This window comes from Phyllobates terribilis, unplaced genomic scaffold (genome assembly GCF_046119375.1).
Source record: "Phyllobates terribilis strain yellow unplaced genomic scaffold, ASM4611937v1 Scaffold_13__5_contigs__length_258822181, whole genome shotgun sequence".
In the NCBI taxonomy this organism is placed as follows: domain Eukaryota; kingdom Metazoa; phylum Chordata; class Amphibia; order Anura; family Dendrobatidae; genus Phyllobates; species Phyllobates terribilis.
The window spans coordinates 115,367,063-115,385,751 of NW_027362773.1; the positions used below are offsets into that span (position 1 = coordinate 115,367,063).

Here is an 18,689-nt window from a genome sequence, read left to right on the forward strand (position 1 = left end):
GGTAATAACACTGCTCTATAAAAAAAAAAATAAAAGACAGAAATATCAAGTGACAATATTAATTTCTAAATGTACATTTTTTTTTTTAAATAAAATGTGATATATTTACAAAAATTTCTCCTATGTAGTCTATTTGTACATGTATGATGGGGATGTACATTTATTAAACCTGTATGTTTAGGTTAATAACCTAAATGGAGCCATATAATGAAAACATTTTTAAGAACAGACTTTGGAAGCTGGGAGAACCCATCTCATCTTAAAAAGAATATGTTCTGTTCTACGTGTAAATGGAGATCTGTCCCAATACTAGAACGGGTAATGAAATACAACAGTTACTGAATGCGTCCTGCTAGGTCTAAAAAAAAAAAAAAAAAGTTTACAGTAACTTAAATGTTTTTTTTTTTGAACCATAGGGGACAGGTCACTTCTCCACTTTACAGAGGCTTTCTAGAATGACATTGATGGCTTATTTCAAGTATAAACCTTGAATGCATGATTAATAGGGGTTCTACCTTTTCGAACCCAAGAATGAAGCAGCATTGCTTGCCAAGATCCACACAGCCCCAGTGAAGCCTATACGAGTTTGGCCGTGCCTGGTACAGCAGATCACTGCACTTTAAGGGATTTTATTATCAAAAGTAGGTAAAATTGCAAAGCGCTTGTAAAAAGCAGCAACTTTGCAATTTGCCTCGTATTAAAAATCTTCTCTGTTCTCAAGAACTGACTTTTTTTAAATTTTTTATTGTGTACTTCTAATTTCCTAGGTTACCGGCCACCACTGCAGTCTATCAGAGGTGGTTGGTTTCTTAGACAAGGAGAGCAGCTCTTACAAGCTCTTTGCTGTATAGACTGTAAGCACTGTTATTAAGCTGGACACACAATACAGTGCCTGGCCAGTTTCAGTACCCATGTCCCTCTGATGCTGCAGAGGTAAAGCTGCCTTTACTTGCAGCATAGGAGAGCACGCCGGTTGGGAGAGCACGCCGGTTGGACCAGTGGCTCAGTCATGTTGTTGGTCAAAATTGTCAAACAGCTGGAGCACACCGACCTCCCCCTGGCAAGCAGGAAGCCAGGAGGCAAGGGAGCGGTATCCTCCTGAAGAACGATCATGAGAATATTCATTTAAAAAAAAAAAAAAAAAAAAAAAAAAGATTGTCCAGACACTTTTAAATTCACCAAATGCTTAGGATGTTATAAAATAACATTAACATTAATTGAGGCACAACAGGCGGGCGACTCGGGAAGCGACATAACAGGTTCAGGAAAGCAAGTACTGTGTTACTCAATTTTATATATTAAATCATTAAAAGCTATTAACAAAAAATTCAACGAGCAGGACAACCATTTTCACCTCATTCACTTGAAAATGCCGAAATGCAGTACCAGCTACAGTCACACTCAGGAGGACATTGCTGTGCCGGGCCGGCACTTCTGTAGAGGGGAGCTTCCATTCCCCTTGATCCTGCTGATCTGTGGAAGTCCTTTAGTCTCCAGACGTTGAACATTGATGACCTGTCCTACATACACACCCAATGAGAATTAGAAAAAAATATATAGATATAGAAAATAAAGTCAAACACAAGTTTCTGAGCTGAAATGTTTTGTATTTTTCGTGCATTCCAAGTTATATACAATCTGTACATCGTGTGAAGGTCATAGCATTGACCCTGAATTTGACAGGGGAGAGGGGTTAAAGTCATCCGTGTTTTATGGAATGTTAAAAATAACCTCTTCTCTAGGTCATTCAATCCATGTCTGCTGGATCGTCCCCTGCAAGAGGGTAAATCTATGCCCGGTGTAGTATGCATTTTTTTTCAGTTTTTTTATATATTTTTTTTTTTAATATTAATGGACAATGAATAATTTAAAAACAAACAAGTCAATATGGAGATTAAAATAATGATGAAATCTGTGTACAGAGACGTGGCCGGTCCTTGTCAATGCCTCAGATTGATTTTTTTTGGGGGAAGGGGGGGGGGGGGGGTAGTTCCAGTAAGACACTTCAGATTAGTCAGCCACTCAGTCTTTTGTCACACTCGCTCATACGCAATTTTACAAATATTGGCAAATGTCACAGCATGTAGATGCACACGTCACCCACATCTGCACATCGTACAGGCACGCATACATTCACTCTACACGACTATATACCTATGACTCTGTGTGCATATATATTTACATAGGCTAAAATATGTATATAATGCTTGTAATAAACCTATAAATGCACACACAGCCATCAACCGTTCATCCTTCTTTATGACACTATCAAATATGTGCACGGTCTCTTCTGGGCATGAGCATCCTACGGCGGTAATAAGACCTTAGGATGCCCAAGCAAGAAGTCATAACACACCTCCGCCATCCTTCACACATGTACCCAGTCCTCTTACAAACACAAGCAGTGACAATTTCGGATATTCCTTCCTTTTTCTTTTTTTTGCAAGACTGGGCGGTCTGGAGGTAGCATGAAGTGTGCCAATAGTTTTAATTTTTTTTTTTTTTTTTTTTGTGGGGTGCAATAGTCTCAGGCCAAGAAAACTACAAAGATGATAAAGAAAACAATAAGTATAAGAAAGATCTTTATCATGAGCCAGCGGTTTGATGTGACCGATTGGAAATATTTCAGGATTTCCGAATGTGCCGCTTCCACGTTCAAATGTGTTTCTTCCACATTTCCATCAATTCTGGGGAAAAAAAAAAATAGGAAAATGTATAAGTAATCAGGACGGCGTTACTGAGATCAAGATTTAGTTATATGTTTGGTTCTGAAGAGCTTTACCTCTGTATAGTTTCCTCCTGCTCCTTTACCATGTGAGCTAATTGTTGGAAGATGGAGCCCAGTTCAACGATGGTGGATTCTATGTTCTGCATAGTGTCTGCTCGGCTCTGAATATATGAATCCTGAAAGAGAATAAAATGGAATTTGTGCTGTACCATAATATAATATAATATATATATATTACACAATGTTTTTCTTTTCTTTTATTAAAGTTAACCCCTTTCCCTCCCATGCGCATATGTAAAGTCGTAACTTGAAATTTAGAATTTAATTAAATTCCATAGAAAAGCCCAGAATCTTTTCAAATGATACCCGGATCAAAGCTCTTGAGTGCAGAAGCTTTTACTTTCTGCAGGTATGGGATGCAAGAAATTGCAGGGAAAAATGAGAGATTGCTACTGCCATCCCTGCACACGTACAAAAGGATGTACCTACAGGAACCTTTCTTCATGGTACTATCCTCTAGAATTGGAGATTGTGGACATGTGCTTTCTAAATGTCAAACTGATGGAAAGCATTTTTTTTTCCTAAAGGGATGCAAGGAGTTGCACACCCTTTTACAATTGCATCTAATTATGCCAGTTGTCAACTTTATGATGCAAAAGTTACTGGTATCCGTATTGCAGAGATTTATGGCCTTTTCAGATTTAATGATTTTGTGAACATCTATGCCAGTAGACATAGGCATGTGTGAACTCTACATATTTTGACCTGTCGGTTTTACAAAGTGCTGGGTGGATTCTGCTTGGCTTAGACGTGGAGTGATTCACACCTCCGTGCAAAATCGGACCGCAGGTCTCTTGACCAGAGTATGACGGCTTCATATATCTCTATGAAGCGGTCATGCTTGGGTCAGGAGATCCAAGGACATACTGTGTATTGTGGTCCGTTCACAGACATCTGAATACGCCCTTATAGTCATGTTTTTTTTAATTTACATGTTATGACTTTCTTCATGCAATTCTGCTTCAAAACGTAACATGTAAATTAAAAAAAACAAAAAAACATGACTATAAAGATTGCATTCAGACGTAAAGTACCGGGTGGACATAGAGTCACAGGACCCGGTTCAGCAGTCTGGACAAATGCCCTGGGAACCGACGACATCTTCGACTCCTCTTTTGATTAGCCGTCCATGATGCACATCTGACATCGTGCAAGACCAGCTAGTCAAAAGAAGATCTGCAAATCAGGTAAGAGGCACCTGTCCAGTGGCACCGGCTTAGCGACTTGGCTGCTGAACCGGGTTCTGAGAATCAATTTGCACCAACCCTATCAGAAGAAAAAATAATTGCAAAAATTCTAAAATCCACCTAGCTGTAAAAAGTATTAATATTCTTAGGGTTCGCTAAGCGATATCGCCTTTACCTGCTCATCTATGAGCTGCAATTGTTGACTAACTTTAGAATCCATCTCTATTGTCACATCACCATGTCTTCGGGAGTCGTCTTGAAATAGAACCGATGGCCCTAAAAAATCAAGATGAGACCGTATGGAGAATAACGTTTCATTACATAGATGTCAAGGTGAAATCGATATCATTACTCACATATGTTTCATGCCATCAGAGAAGTAAAAAAAAAAAAGACAGTGGCTATAAAAGACATTCTGGCAGACTTACCCATGCTATTGTGATGAAGAGGAAGAGTGGAGACCTGGCCCTGCGAGAACTGCTCTCTGCGACTTTTTTGCTGTTTTAGATTCTGAAAAAGAATAAAAAACACAAAACAAAAACCAGTTAAAACTAATAAAACTTCAGAAGAAACCCCATAAAATAAATGGGTTTTCTCTCCATCGCAAAGAATGAAAGAAAAAAAAATCCAGCCACCAAAAAAATCTAACTCACCTCTGTTCTTACTTCCAATACAGACTTGAAATCATTGGACATGGACGCCAGTTTTGACTAGAAAGAAAAAGTTATGGTGTTAAATATGAACTTCTAAAAAGGTCATAGACACGTTTCACAAGGAAGAATGTTTTTATATAAAAGTTAGACCAAGTTTCAGTCTGCAATCTTCATTCTCAGACCACTTGATATGCAGTGTGTAACTTAGCTTCAGACTTTTCTTGTGTCATTGTGTCCCTGATAATACATGCTAAATGCAGAGTCTGTGTGTTCAGAAAGCTGCTGCCTTTGCTAGCTCTCCTGTACGAGCACGGCTTCATTCCTTGACTGTATTCGCTTCTACAGCCATGGGGGATAACTTTTTTCTTGTATATACAGACAGTGATGCTGAGGAGTGTGCCATTACCCCTTCACTTTCCTCCTGCAGATTCTCTCATGAGTGTGTGCTTAGTTCTCTCTATACCAGGGATGTCAAACTCAAATACAGAGAGATCCAAAATAAAAAACTTGGACAAAGTTGCAGGTCAACCTTGATATCTATTAACAGCCCTCCATACAGAATAATGGGCCCCACACAGTCCTCCATACAGAATAATGGGCCCCACACAGCCCTCCATACAGAATAATGGGCCCCACACAGCCCTCCATACAGAATAATGGGCCCCACATAGTCCTTCATACAGAATAATGGGCCCCACACAGCCCTCCATACAGAATAATGGGCCCCACACAGCCCTCCATACAGAATAATGGGCCCCACACAGTCCTCCATACAGAATAATGGGCCCCACACAGTCCTCCATACAGAATAACGGGCCCCACACAGTCCTCCATACAGAATAACGGGCCCCACACAGTCCTCCATACAGAATAACGGGCCCCACACAGTCCTCCATACAGAATAACGGGCCCCACACAGTCCTCCATACAGAATAACGGGCCCCACACAGTCCTCCATACAGAATAACGGGCCCCACATAGTCCTCCATACAGAATAACGGGCCCCACATAGTCCTCCATACAGAATAACGGGCCCCACATAATCCTCCATACAGAATAACGGGCCCCACATAGTCCTCCATACAGAATAACGGGCCCCACATAGTCCTCCATACAGAATAATGGGCCCCACATAGTCCTCCATACAGAATAATGGGCCCACATCAGTTATCTGCTGTAGATCTAGCAGTTCTCTGAATGCTGAGCTGTATAACCCCGCCCACACCACTGATTGGCAGCTTTCTCTGTACACAGAGAGAAAACCGCCAATGAGTGGTGTGGGTGGAGTTATGCAGAGCTCATGAATATGGAGGACTACCTGGCAGCAGGTTTACTAGTCCTCTATCGATAAAAATCACTGTTTGATCAGCAGAAGATTATCAAAACTACAACAAGCAGCCTAGTAAGTGATACGTCACTGGAATCAGGGTCTCTGTCTCTACATTATGCTGTTCTCAGATTAGGTGGCAAAAACCTGATGACAGAATCCCTTTAAACACAGAAGAGCGAGGGAGAGCTTAGTTGTTCACATAAGATGTAAAAAAAATAAAATGTACATCTCCTGGTGGAGAGTAGTATTAGTACTGTGGCATTTGGTCAAATGCTAATACATGACCACCTCACCTGAAGGGAGACCACCACAGTATTAGAATGAGTCTGGAGATGCCGTCCGCTCTGGCTGCCCCTGGCTCTCACAAAGGACTGTAACTGGGCAATTTGTTGATTTAAACTATTAATATCCTGGAGACATAAAGAAATAATCCATGCATTAAACATAAGAAACAAATGCATGTGTAGTTATGTAGAATAACTAAAGATATATTGTATATACAGACACTTACTTGCTTAATGATATATGTTAGTTCCTCAATTTCTACAGCTTTGTCATCAAAAAGAGACTTCCTTTTAGCCACTATGGAGAAAATAAAAACGTTTAAGTTCTCTGCAACCAAAAAAGCAACTTCGTGTAGATAATATTTTTATTTTTTCACTTAAAATGGGAATAAAGATTGTGGTATGGAAACGAAAAAAAAAAACAAAAAAATACTTTTTTTTAACAGTCCACACCTTTAGGCTATGTGCCCACGATGCAGAAATGAAGCAGAAAATTTCTGCAGCATTTCTGCATCTCCCTGGCAGAAAAAAACGCATGCAGATTGTACATGTGTTTTTCCTGCGGAATACATGCGGATTCACATGCGTTTCCGCATGCGGATTGACAAGCGCTTTCAAAGCGATTTTAGCATCACTTGGAAAGTGCTTGACAACTTGTTCACACTGTATAAATCCATGCAAATGACATGGATTTATATAGTGTGACCCGAGAGAATGGTTAAAAATAAAAAAATAAACCTATATTTACGTTCCGATGGCCCGGCGTGTGTTGCTGCGCTCATTCCTGGCTGCCAGCTGATCACGGGACACTGCACTGAAAGACCTGCCGTCACATGACTGACGTCACCGCAGGTCCTTCAGTCCTGCCCGCAAGCACAGGGAAGGACACCGGGGGCCGTCGGAAGGTGAATATAATCTTTATTTTATTCTTGTTTTTACAGTTTCTATGGTACCTGGGTGTGGAGGAGAGTCTCCTGTCCTCCACACCCGGGTACCATCCGCACATAAGAATGCGCCAATTACGCAAGTACAGATGCAGTCTTGCGGAATTGGCGCGTTCTAATGCAAGTCAATGGCGGCGAAAACGCAGCGCTTCCGCAAAATAATTGGTAGTGCTGCGTTTTTTTCCCGCAATGATAATCCGCAGCGGAAATTTCCGCAGCATGTGCACAGCACATGCGGATTATCATTGGGGAACATGGCAGGCCTTCTACCATGCGTTTTTAATGCGTTTCCGCAGCTGCAAAAACGCTGCGGAAACCCCATTAAAAACGCATCGTGGGCACACAGCCTTACAGACAATGCCAAATATGTATATTTTGTAGATTGTTTTACTTTTATATATAACCTACATGTACGACACAGGAACTGGGGCATTATAAAATATAACATTTATTGATAAATAAATAAAATAAAAAATATGTGTACGGGAAAAGTGACAACAAAATAGTCAAAAAGGGGTAATAACTATTGCATTATGTTCATACATTCATAAATGAAAAGGATATCAACAAATCATATACCAGACCAAGACATATAAATATTTAGAGGCATGCATGAAATGTGTAACAGGGTCCCTAAATAAAATTACAAAATAAAGTGCATAGTGCTAAATGTAAAATGTATAGAGACCAATAGATGGATACACTGTCATTAGTAACATGATTAGTGATGCATTCACTTGGTAAATATAAAAGAGAGCTAACAGTCGTGTATTGAAGGAATGGTATATTGCAAACATATATATGAAAGAAGATAGCCAATACTAACCCCCAAGTGACTGGATCCAACGCGCGTTTCGCCAGAGGCTTTGAATTTTAAATAGTTTAAAAATGTTTGCAAATTAAAAAAAACAACTTTATTTTAATTTGTGAACATTTTTAAAACAATTTTTTTTTTTTTTTTAAAAAAGGACAATATATTGTCCATTTGGGGGATCTCAGAAACACAGGAAAGGCATATGGGGGAACGTCAGTCAGCCCCCTCAGCACCAAGGGCTCCGAGTCTAACCGCTAGCCAATGGGTTTATTGCGGATATCAGCAATAGCTCCGATCGTAGCAGTTCCAGGTGGGTGCCAGCTGTATAACACAGTCAGCACGCACACTGTACTGAGTCGGCTCCGAAGCCCACTTTATACAACTGTACCTGAAGTGGAAAGGGGTTAATGATAAGTATACTTTAAAAAAAAAAAAAAAAAAATCCACTAGGGAAGGGATAAGGGAATTACACTTCTAAATGGTTGCCCTTGGAACTCAAAAGAACATTGCAGAGTATGGTTTTCCTTATTCTTGCTTTGGACCTCTCTAGCGAGGAGCTGGAGCAATTCTGCTAGGAAAGGTTTTGCAGAAAGTACAGTACCCCTTACATTACTCGGCTTTGTGCCACCAAACTGAAAGATACCTTTTAACCTCCCAACATTAATAAAAATCAAAAGCTTATACGAGATCTATATATGAACGGCCGGTACTTACGTATCGTCAACTTTTCCAGTTTAGTAAATGTGTTGCTGAGGTCCTTCCCGATGCGTCTGCAAAACAGAAACAAGGTGAACTAAGTTCTATCCTAAAGCTTTACCCTATGTAAATCTGACAACACAATCCTCATGTATTTTTTTTTTTTTTTTACATCAATGCATCAAACAATATCTCTGCTCCATAATTGACAAAGAAAGGGAGCAATTCTGCTCCAAAGGAGTAAAGAAAAGATCAGACTTTCCACTTATAAATTGTAAAGGCACCCATAATCTTAAAGGGAACCTGACAGCAGATTACATGCTGCCCAATCCATGCATCAAGTGCGGACAGGTATGTATGACTGTGAAACGCTAAAGGTGTTTCAGAGAGAAACGTATTTTAAAAGCCGCTAGGGACCAAACTGCACAGGAGAATACTCAAGCAGACAGGTACCTGGCAGCTGCCCTTTGCCTGCTATCCTGGAGTGACCGGTCTGTCCCTGCGTGCATAGGGAGAAACCCGGCAGGTGGGGGGGCAGCCATCAGCTATCCCCGGTGGCTTTTAAAGTATGTTTTTTCTCTGACACACCGCGGAGTTTCAGAGTCAAACATACATTACTGAGATCCTACAGCCGGTGCCCGATACATACTAGCTGTGGTTCGAGCAGCATGTGTCAGCTGTCAGGGTCCCTTTAACTGAACATAGATGTAGCTTACTTATTAAAGTATAACACGTCAACATCCTAGCATCCAAGACTGGATTCACACATGCAGTTTTTTTTCTTCTTTGAAGACATGTAGATTTTTTTTGTAAGATCCACAAAAAAAAACGCAAATGCAATTCCAGTAAAACATTGAATGGTTATAAATTTTCCCCAAAAAGCGTCTCCTCAAGTACTGAACTCTCTAATAATAGTTTAGTGTGTTCACAGAGGACACTTCACTGTGTTTTCGTAGGACATAAGGTGACACATAGAAAGGTTCTTCAGCTTCTTACTTGGCCATAAGAGTGAATTCACTTCTCTGTTTTACAGCATTGAGAGAGGGGTTGGAGAGCGGCACACTATTCTGTAAATGAAAGGAAAGGAAGGAAGTTGAGTGACATAGACTTAGCAGAGGTCACTTAGAGCAAATTCATCACTGCCTTTTAAAAGAAAAAGAATAGGAGTTGGATCATCCCATTGAATACCCCCAACTATTGTTGTCCCTTTTATTCCAGCACTAACCTGACGTCCACGCAATGACTTGCAGGCAGACATGAACTCAGCTGTGCGGTCCCGGCAAGACATGTTATCAGCTGGTGGGACGAGAGTAGGGGGAGGCAAAACTTCAGGGGCAGCTTGGGAGGGCAGGACCTGGGTTTGTGGGGGTCCTACGTATACTCCGTTCTCAGTGTTTCGGGAACCGTGACGTTTACGAGCGTTCATGGGTCCTGGGCCAGCTGTAAAAAAAAAAAAAAAAAAAAAAAAAACTTGCGCAAATAATAATGCATCATGTTTTCCATAGAAAAAAAAAAAAACTAAAAAATAGCATTACAAAGCTTAGGAGAATGAAAATAAAAAGGAAGGACTTTGGTATATTTTTCAACCATTTTTCTGTGTTAAGCATTCATTTGGAAGGATCATGCCAAAGAATAACCATCAGAGCGGCAAAAGTTCTTAAAAAGTTTGTAAGTTATCCCTTTCCCACGCAGGAAGTAACTTCCTGATTTCTGCAGCTCCTTCAGCCGAGACCCCTAATTCATCATCTATGGGACTCTCAATTCAGATGGGGCACAGCAGAGCCCATTTCTTCGGATCAGTGGTCGATCAATAAATTATCCCATCCTATAAGTTGCGGAAAACATACAAACTTTGGTCATTTTAACCATGACCAGGCCAAGTTTTTGAAATCTGACCAGTGTCCCTTTATGTAGTAATAACTCTGGAACGCTTCAACATATCGCACCGATTTTGAGACTATTTTTTCGTGATACATTATACTTTATGATCATGCTAAATTTAGTTTGATATGTTTTGTATTTATTTATAAACATATCAGAAATTTGACAAAAACTATTTAAAAATTGCAATTTTTAAACTTTGAATGACTCTCCCTTTAATCCAGCTAGTCATACCACACAAAAACATCAATGAATAACTTTTCCCTCATGTCTGCTTTACATCAGCACCATTTGTAAAATGTTGTTTTATTTTTTTAACATTTTAGCAGGTTTAAAAATGTAGCAGTAGTTTTTCATTTTTTTCAAGGAAATTTACAAAAATTATTTTTATAGGGACTTGTTCAGTTTTGAAGTGACTTTGGGGGTCCTATATATTGGAAACCACCCAAAAGTCATACCATTTTAAAAACGGCACCCCTTAACGTATTCAAAATTGCTTTCAAATAGTTTATTAACCCTTGAAGTGCTTTTCAGGAATTAATGCAAAGTGACATGACAGGAAAGAAAAAAAAAAAAATTTTTTTACCACCTAAATGTTTCTATAACAGGCAGACGCTAAGGCCGTTATATGGCCATGAATAGCCAAGGCAAACATCTGGACCACGCGATCAAGATCTCAGGGTGCCAATGGGGTTAAAGAGGAAGACCCCCATCTAGATGCTGTAGTCATTATTGAAAGCAAGGGGTTAAAAGGCCATGGTCGGTGCCGACACTGATCGTGGCTGATGCAGCAAGTTGTCAGCTATAGTGTACAGCTGACAGCGGCTGGATTGTCATCCATCAGAGGATACTAGTCTCTTATGTCTCAGGTCAGTTTTAAGTTGTATTGGCGGTCATTTAAGGGGTTAAGTATTTTGTTAACCCTTATGAGAGCACCAAATGCTCTCGTTCTTTCATCAGAGGGTTGTATATACCCATGAACTCCCAAATGGGGCCGTATAAACAAACCTCATATGCATTTGTGTGGGTCTTGCCCTGGTAGGATTGGGGAAAAAAAAAAAATTCAGAGTGTCCCCAAAACCAGTCAGTAATAGAAGGACAGTAACCTTCCATATTCCTGTGATGTCACTCCTGTTGTAGCGGAAAGTTAGTCTCCCACAATGGAGCAATAGAAAGGCGGCTCCAAGGAAAGGGCTCTTCTACAGGGAGGGGACCGGTAGGTCCGTACATTGCCATATAGCCATTCCACAAAGCACAAGAAGCAGCAATGGGCAGGAAAATGCAAGTCCTCAATATACAATAGGACTTACTAAAAGCTTAATAATTCAGACATTAGAAGATAAGAGGAAATAATGCCTCTTTCAGATGATGACACCACTTTCACTCCAAGCCTCTGTAGGTCCAAGCTGAAATTCACGGTCCCATCCATTACGATCACTTTGTCCGCTTGTGCTTTGTATTCTAAGATGTATGGAAGATAGATTGAGTTATTGTCCGGGTGTTGCCGTGGATGTAGGAGACCACAGAGGGAGGAAGAACTTTTAATGAACTATGCGTTTCGGGAACGTTCCGTCTCCTTCATCAAGTCGGTGTTGCGCCTGCCTGCCCAGCACAACCAAAGTATGTGAGCAGCACTCGCTCATTGACACACGCCTGGCCCCATCGATTCACACGTGGAGGGCTTTTCTTTGTTCAGTTACATTGTTTTCTGGCTGGAGATAAATTAAGACAGTAGCTCCGGTGGTGGTGAGGAGGCAGCTCCGGTGATGGTGAGGAGGCAGCTCCGGTGGTGGTGAGGAGGCAGCTCCGGTGGTGGTGAGGAGGCAGCTCCGGTGGTGGTGAGGAGGCAGCTCCGGCATTGCAGGCAGTAGCTTTCCTGAAGAAATGGGTTTTCAAGTTTTGTCTGAAAGGTCCAAATGTGGTGAATAATCGGACGTGTTGGAGCACAGAAGTCCAGAGGATGTGGGACACTTGGGAGAAGTCTTGGAGCGATTTGGTGAGGAACGTAAAAGTGTGGAAGAGAGAAGGAGGTCTTAAGAGGACCAGAGGTTACATGTTGGAAAATATCAGGAGTTGCAGCAAAATCACAGCTCAAACTCTTTTTGATGGTTGCCCATGACTGAAATTGCAACTTGAGAGCATGCAACAATTGCTCTGCAGCCCCGGCTATATTTCACACTTTTTCCCCCTTTATTGTAGGGATTTGGCAAATTGTTCTGCCACATGTGGGAACCACTGTGTAAATGAGATGTCCATAAAAATCATTAAAGGTCATCAATATCAGATTGGTGGCCGTCAAGAGAATAGCAGCTGCTGTGCAGAATATGCAAGAAAATAAGGGCTGATCTGCAGTACCTGGTAGCGGCCGCTACACATCAAATAGAGCTACACATTGCAGCTCCTATCAAGGTGTACAACTGGACAGAGATAATAGCAGCCAAATGGGGAGGATGCCAGATATCAGGCCCCCACAGATCGAATATGGATGACCCAATCCTGAGGATAAGTCATCGCTATCTTTTGTCTGGTGAACCCCTTCTAGTAGCCATTGATTTAAATGGACACTGAATTGAGGAGGGTACAAAAAACTCGGAATAGGTTTAGGTCTACACAAGACATGTATCTTATCGGTAAGGACCAAGTAACCTATTCTAAGAGCCGAGATCCACCAGAAGACAATCAACTGGAAGGGTTTTTCTACAGAAGAAATTTATGCTCAGCTGGTGACGCAAATCATGTAGTCTGGAATGGATTCAGACACATGTATAAACCTCAATCTCTGCAGTATCTGCCAGGGGTCAATGCATCTTCCTTCTCACCATAGGCGAGTCTCATTCTGTGGATATGCTAGAAATATTTTTGCAAAATCTGCATACCCTTTTTCCCCCAATTGCAAAAAAAAAATATGAATGGATGCATCTCTGCCAACAGTGCATTATGCAAACATTCAGGCAAGAAGAATAGATCCTCTGTTCGGTTTACGTTGCTTAACTAGGAAAAATGTTCTCCGCAAGTAAATCCGGAAAGTTCATGAGACCTTAACCCATGCCGTTCAAACACTGAAACCTAATGGAAGCTGTAACATATTCACAGGTTGTTTTTTTTCTTCATGAAGATGTGAAAAATACCAGAAAAAAAAACAAACATTTAATAACCACATCCCATACTTAAAGATGCTAAGGGGCTGCAGAAACATAAAAACCAAAGTGCTGCAGAATAACAGTTTCAAAAAGCAAAAAGAATCACAAAGCCGAAAGGCGGGTGCCTGGACGGGTATCCAGAAATAAGGGCAGAATTAATGTCAGTCCTTAAGGTACACAGCATTCAGTAAGTACAGGGCAAACAGCAAAGGAAATGGATCCTGAGATAGCAGTCATGGCACAGAACTTTTGGGTCTAACTAGACCAAATACAGGATTGTGACTCCCATTATTGGGGCAGTTTGCACTATTGCAGGTCCAGTTTTTTGGGAGAGATGCAATTCTCTTTCTTACTTTCTGTTAAAATAAAAAAAAAATGTTGAAACAGACCAAATTTAAAAAAAGGAAATACTAAAACTAAGAAAACCCCTACAGTACGCATCGCATTGAGAGCCTTGAACTCAGCTGAGAAGAATTGTGAATGCAGCTCTAGATTATAAGGCTGAGTTCGCACAACAAGGTTTTGGAGCTGCGTATTTTCACTGTGCAAAAAAACGCAGTGTCTTAAAGTTTCAGCAAAGTGGATGTGATTTATGCAATCTCATGCCCACTGGGGTTTTTTTTACGCCGCGTAACTTGACCTGTGGTGTGTGTATATGATATCCGCAACATGTCAATTTCTCTTGCGGGTACACTGAGTTTTATGTGCAGATTTTCCCCGTAGAATTAAATTAGATGTGGAAAATCCGCAGGTAAAAAAACGCATATAATCCGTACATGACTAGATCAATAAAGTTTTGTCAAAGTCAAATACCAGACGTTTCAACAGCAGCAGCTAAGCTTATGATGGTTTACCTCTGATTTTCATCTATTTTCGTAAGTCCCCCTACAATACTTGAGCAAATATCTTGTTGGGGAGAAGATGCTGATCTTCCCTAATAGGATCATTAATCTTGAGGATAGTGGGTTGGAAGGCTTTCAATCTTTTTTGTCATTGGTGCTGGTCAAAATCCATGTGGTGTTATTTGACGCGCCACATATGGAGGGTTTAAGGCCTTATTCTTATTGGCGTGGTGACACTTAGAGAGCATTTTCGGTATTTTTTTTTCTTTTCTGCCAAACAATAACTGTATAGTGTTAAAAAAATAAAAAATAAAATAAAGTACATAATTAACTCAAAACTATAGCCTTGTTTGGCCACTGGCTTTGTCTACAGATCCTTCAAACACATGCTCAGTTAGGCCTAATATACAAGCATTTTTCATGGGGGTTAGTGGGAGGACATCTTGGTGTCAGCTTCTTAAAGCACCACAACGGTGTTTTTTTTTTTTTTTTATATTAGCACCACTAATACTCGTTCCCTACCTGTAGTAAAATACTTACCGTTACCAGCCACCATCTTCTTCTGTTCTCAGTACCACTCCAGTCACCTTCTGTTATTTGCGACCTGCCGCATCGTTCCAGCGTTGCTGGACAGACCGGAAGTCACTTCTCAATGCAGGCCTATGAGAGCCAGAACGAGGTCCTCAGACTTACGTTGAGAGCTTCTGACCGTTACCTCTGACATTTGGTCAGTCAGGTGCTGCGGTCAAAATATGGCAGAACGGGACTGGAGTGGCACTGGGAAGAGCAGAAGGCTGCGAGACTGGGAAGAGCAGAAGACAGCAGCTGGTAAGTATATTACTAGGGGCAAGGAACAGACATTAGAGATACCACTCTGGCGGTAAAATAATTAAAAAAAAAACGCTGGAGTTCTGCTTTAAAGTGAAGATAAGTTATGATACAATTGACGTTTCATTCATTCTCTAAAGAATGGACAGCTGGAAAAAGCCAAGTAAAGAGCTCGCCAACCTCACAGAACAGTGATCAGGCACGTGCAATGCTGTTCCAATCTAACATAGGTAAAAGTACACTGTTTTGCTGATCGATGCAGGTCTCAGTGGTTGGACAGCAACTGATATATAATTTATATATGGACAACCCCTTAAAATTCTCCTTGGTGCCTCTTTTGGAGGGAGAGTCTAGAGGCCCCTCTTTTTGGAAGAGATCCAACTTTCCAGTAGTGCTAAATCTAATGTAGAAGCCATATGCAAATCAGGTTGGAAGTGCATTAGGGTAGTGTCAATGCACTTGGAAACAGCAGTTTAAATGCACCAACACTCCCCCATTGCACTTCTACATTAAATTTCTCCAGACTAGCACATCTAAGCTCTATCAACACAGGTATAAATTTTTAATGGGGGCACAAGCACATACACAGTTATACCTCTATTCTAAACATTCAAAAACGTTCCCATACGTTCCTTGTAAAGCTGTCAAGGGGCATTGGCATTGTAAAAACAAGGAGCTGCAGAATAACTGCAAAAAAAAAAATCACATAGCCAGTGGTCAGATGTCTGGTGAGATAGTGAAAAGAGAATGCATAGTTCATCTTTTGGTATTCTCCATATCCAGCGGTCAGCAAGCACTGTGTACACAACGGACGAAGACGTCCAACGAGGCAGCTGTCGTGTCACAAAACTGTCTGATTGTGACTCCTATTATCTGCTCCATTTCACCCATAATGGCCCCACCGCAAGGTCAGTCACAGAGAGATAAGCAAGGTAAAAAGAATTAACTAAAGGAACCTTTAAAAATAAGTTTTCAAGTGTTTAAATAGGGAATGATGAATGTGATCGCATCAGATTCAGCAGTGCAATATTATCACTTGTACACCTGCAACTATGAGATTAACATTTATTAAAATCACATTAAACATTTCCTCCCTTAAAGGTTTTTTCTCATTTTCTTCAGGACAGTAGTCCTCGCTTGCCTCCTAGCTTCCCAGAGAGAATTGACAGGGGGACGATGACATGGCCCAACTGTGCGCTCTCCCTTGATGTGAGCAGAGGCAGCTTTGTCTCTGCAGCATTTGAGAAGGGCAGGGACACTGAATCTAGTCACTTCAGAGCAGACTTGCTGCCTAAGAAACCAACCACCTCTAACAAACACAGACGGTTTCCGGTAACCTAGACAATGAGCAGTACACTATAAAATTAGAAGCCAAATTACAAATTTGCTTGATTTTACCCAAATTATGAAAAAAAAAAAACATTTAAAAAAAGAGAATGAAAAGGGAGCAATCAGCTCACCTGTCCAGGTGCACAGGAAAATACTCCAGTAAGAGCAACAGTCCAAACGATAGCACTCACATCTTCTTAAAAGAATTGCTTTATTGATCCAATAGTATAAAAAGCACAAAAAAATTGTTGAACACAACAGCACAAAAGTTAAAAAGGCAGAAAAGAAATATTCGCTGCGCTCCCAGCCAACACGTTTCAGACCTACAGTACATGTCAAGCCTTGACAAAGGACCATGTAGGTGTGAAACACGTTTCCTGGGAGCGCAGCGGATATTTCTTTTCTGACTTTTTAATTTTTGTGCTGCTGTGTTCAACCATTTTTTGCACCTTTTATACTACTGGATCAATAAAATTATTATTTTAAGATGTGAGTGCCGGACTGTTCCCTTTAAAAGGGGTTCTATATGTCCAAAGGCCGTCAGATTTATAATATACACTGAGCTTTTACTCATCTCCCCTGGGTCCGGTGATGAGCTCTGCCCCTGCTCCCGTCACCAGTGCTCATAACCACTGCAGCCAATCACTGGGCTCCGAAGAGTATGCAGTCTACATTTGCAGTTAGACAAGGCATCACCGCTACTGCCAATCAATAATGAGGGGAGCAGCGGTGAAGAAACATCACTGGAGCTGGGTAGGGTTTTATTAACAGCTCTAAATCTGACAGCCTATGTACAAAACAGGAACACCACTTTAAGCTCCTATCACCGTGGAGTCTTTACGGGTCACCACAACATAATCGTCCGATACCACATCCAATGCCTCAGCCTCTTGGCACCAGGTCCCCCGGTGTCCGGTCCCCCATACCTCAGCCTCTTGGCACCAGGTCCCCCATACCTCAGCCTCTTGGCACCAGGTCCCCCATACCTCAGCCTCTTGGCACCAGGTCCCCCATACCTCAGCCTCTTGGCACCAGGTCCCCCATACCTCAGCCTCTTGGCACCATGTCCCCAGGTGTCCGGTCCCCCATACCTCAGCCTCTTGGCAACAGGTCCCCTGGTGTCCAGTACCCAATACCTCAGCACCAGCCCCTGAGATAACACAATTGTGGGCTCCTGAGGGGATTCTTTAACAACGCAAACCACAATCTCAGATTTCGCTTCTCATCGGCTTCTGATACAAGAGCGGTCGCCCCACACCAGTCACAGGAACAGAAGTGTGACCAGACATCCACTGCCCACTAGGACCACCACTGACGCCATCACAGGCACCTTGGTAACTCCGGCCTGACGACCCCTTCTAATGACGTCATCAAAATAAACTACGATAACTGCCGGCGCCTGTGAGCAGAGTGATGGCGCCATTCTTACAGCAGAGCTCTGTGTACGGCTCACCCCGCCCGCACCGGCAGCACTTACGTTTCTTTTCTCCGTCTGTTTCACCGGTCACCGCCGCTTACAGGCTCTGTCTGTGCCGGGGGTTTCGTTGACGTCAGCGCCACGTACTCACACGTCACTGGTTCCTGTGCAACTCACGGCGCAAGCTGATGACGTAGTGGGAAAAGAGGCGGGGACATGTGTGAACCCGGAAGTGGAGGGAGTGAGGCGTCCAAGCGCAGCTGATAGCTGATAGCGGAATGCTGCTCACTGGTGGGTGACCATGGCGGTCAGGGAGTTCGGAGGCTTCAGGACGGCGCTTATAAACAGCCTGTATAATGGAGGCCCTGCTGCTGGCTTCTCTGACTTCAACTAGGACTATAGTAAAATGTATCACCAGAGATGTAGGTCGGGCTCACACGTGACCCATGAATAAGGACTAGTGTCAATCCCAAACGCGTCAGCGTCATACACACCTTCAGTTTTTATGACTTTTTTTTTATTTAATAAATTTGTTTTTTTGACTTACTGAGGATTT

At 41.7% G+C, this 18,689-nt stretch overlaps 1 protein-coding gene across 1 annotated transcript; it reads right to left on the reverse strand.

The window, feature by feature from the left end:
* Window positions 1-1,972: 1,972 nt before the first annotated feature.
* Window positions 1,973-18,334, reverse strand: STX5 (syntaxin 5). The gene is made up of 11 exons (XM_073658482.1): window positions 18,194-18,334; window positions 9,922-10,136; window positions 9,693-9,763; window positions 8,715-8,770; window positions 6,470-6,540; window positions 6,252-6,368; window positions 4,629-4,685; window positions 4,404-4,485; window positions 4,151-4,251; window positions 2,783-2,904; window positions 1,973-2,687 (listed from the first exon to the last, which is right to left on the reverse strand). Exons 2-11 carry the CDS (start codon window positions 10,120-10,122, stop codon window positions 2,528-2,530), a joined length of 1,038 nt encoding a protein of 345 aa, XP_073514583.1. The 5' UTR covers window positions 10,123-10,136; window positions 18,194-18,334; the 3' UTR covers window positions 1,973-2,527.
* Between the last annotated feature and the right edge of the window lie 355 nt (window positions 18,335-18,689).

Coding starts and splice junctions, on each gene's coding strand:
- STX5 (XM_073658482.1), bottom strand. CDS start 10,122: ATGAACGCTCGTAAACGTCACGGTTCCCGAAACACTGAGAACGGAGTA. Junction 9,764..9,921: donor AGTCATTGCGTGGACGTCAG/GTTAGTGCTGGA, acceptor TTTCATTTACAG/AATAGTGTGCCGCTCTCCAA. Junction 2,688..2,782: donor CAGGAGGAAACTATACAGAG/GTAAAGCTCTTC, acceptor TTTTTTCCCCAG/AATTGATGGAAATGTGGAAG.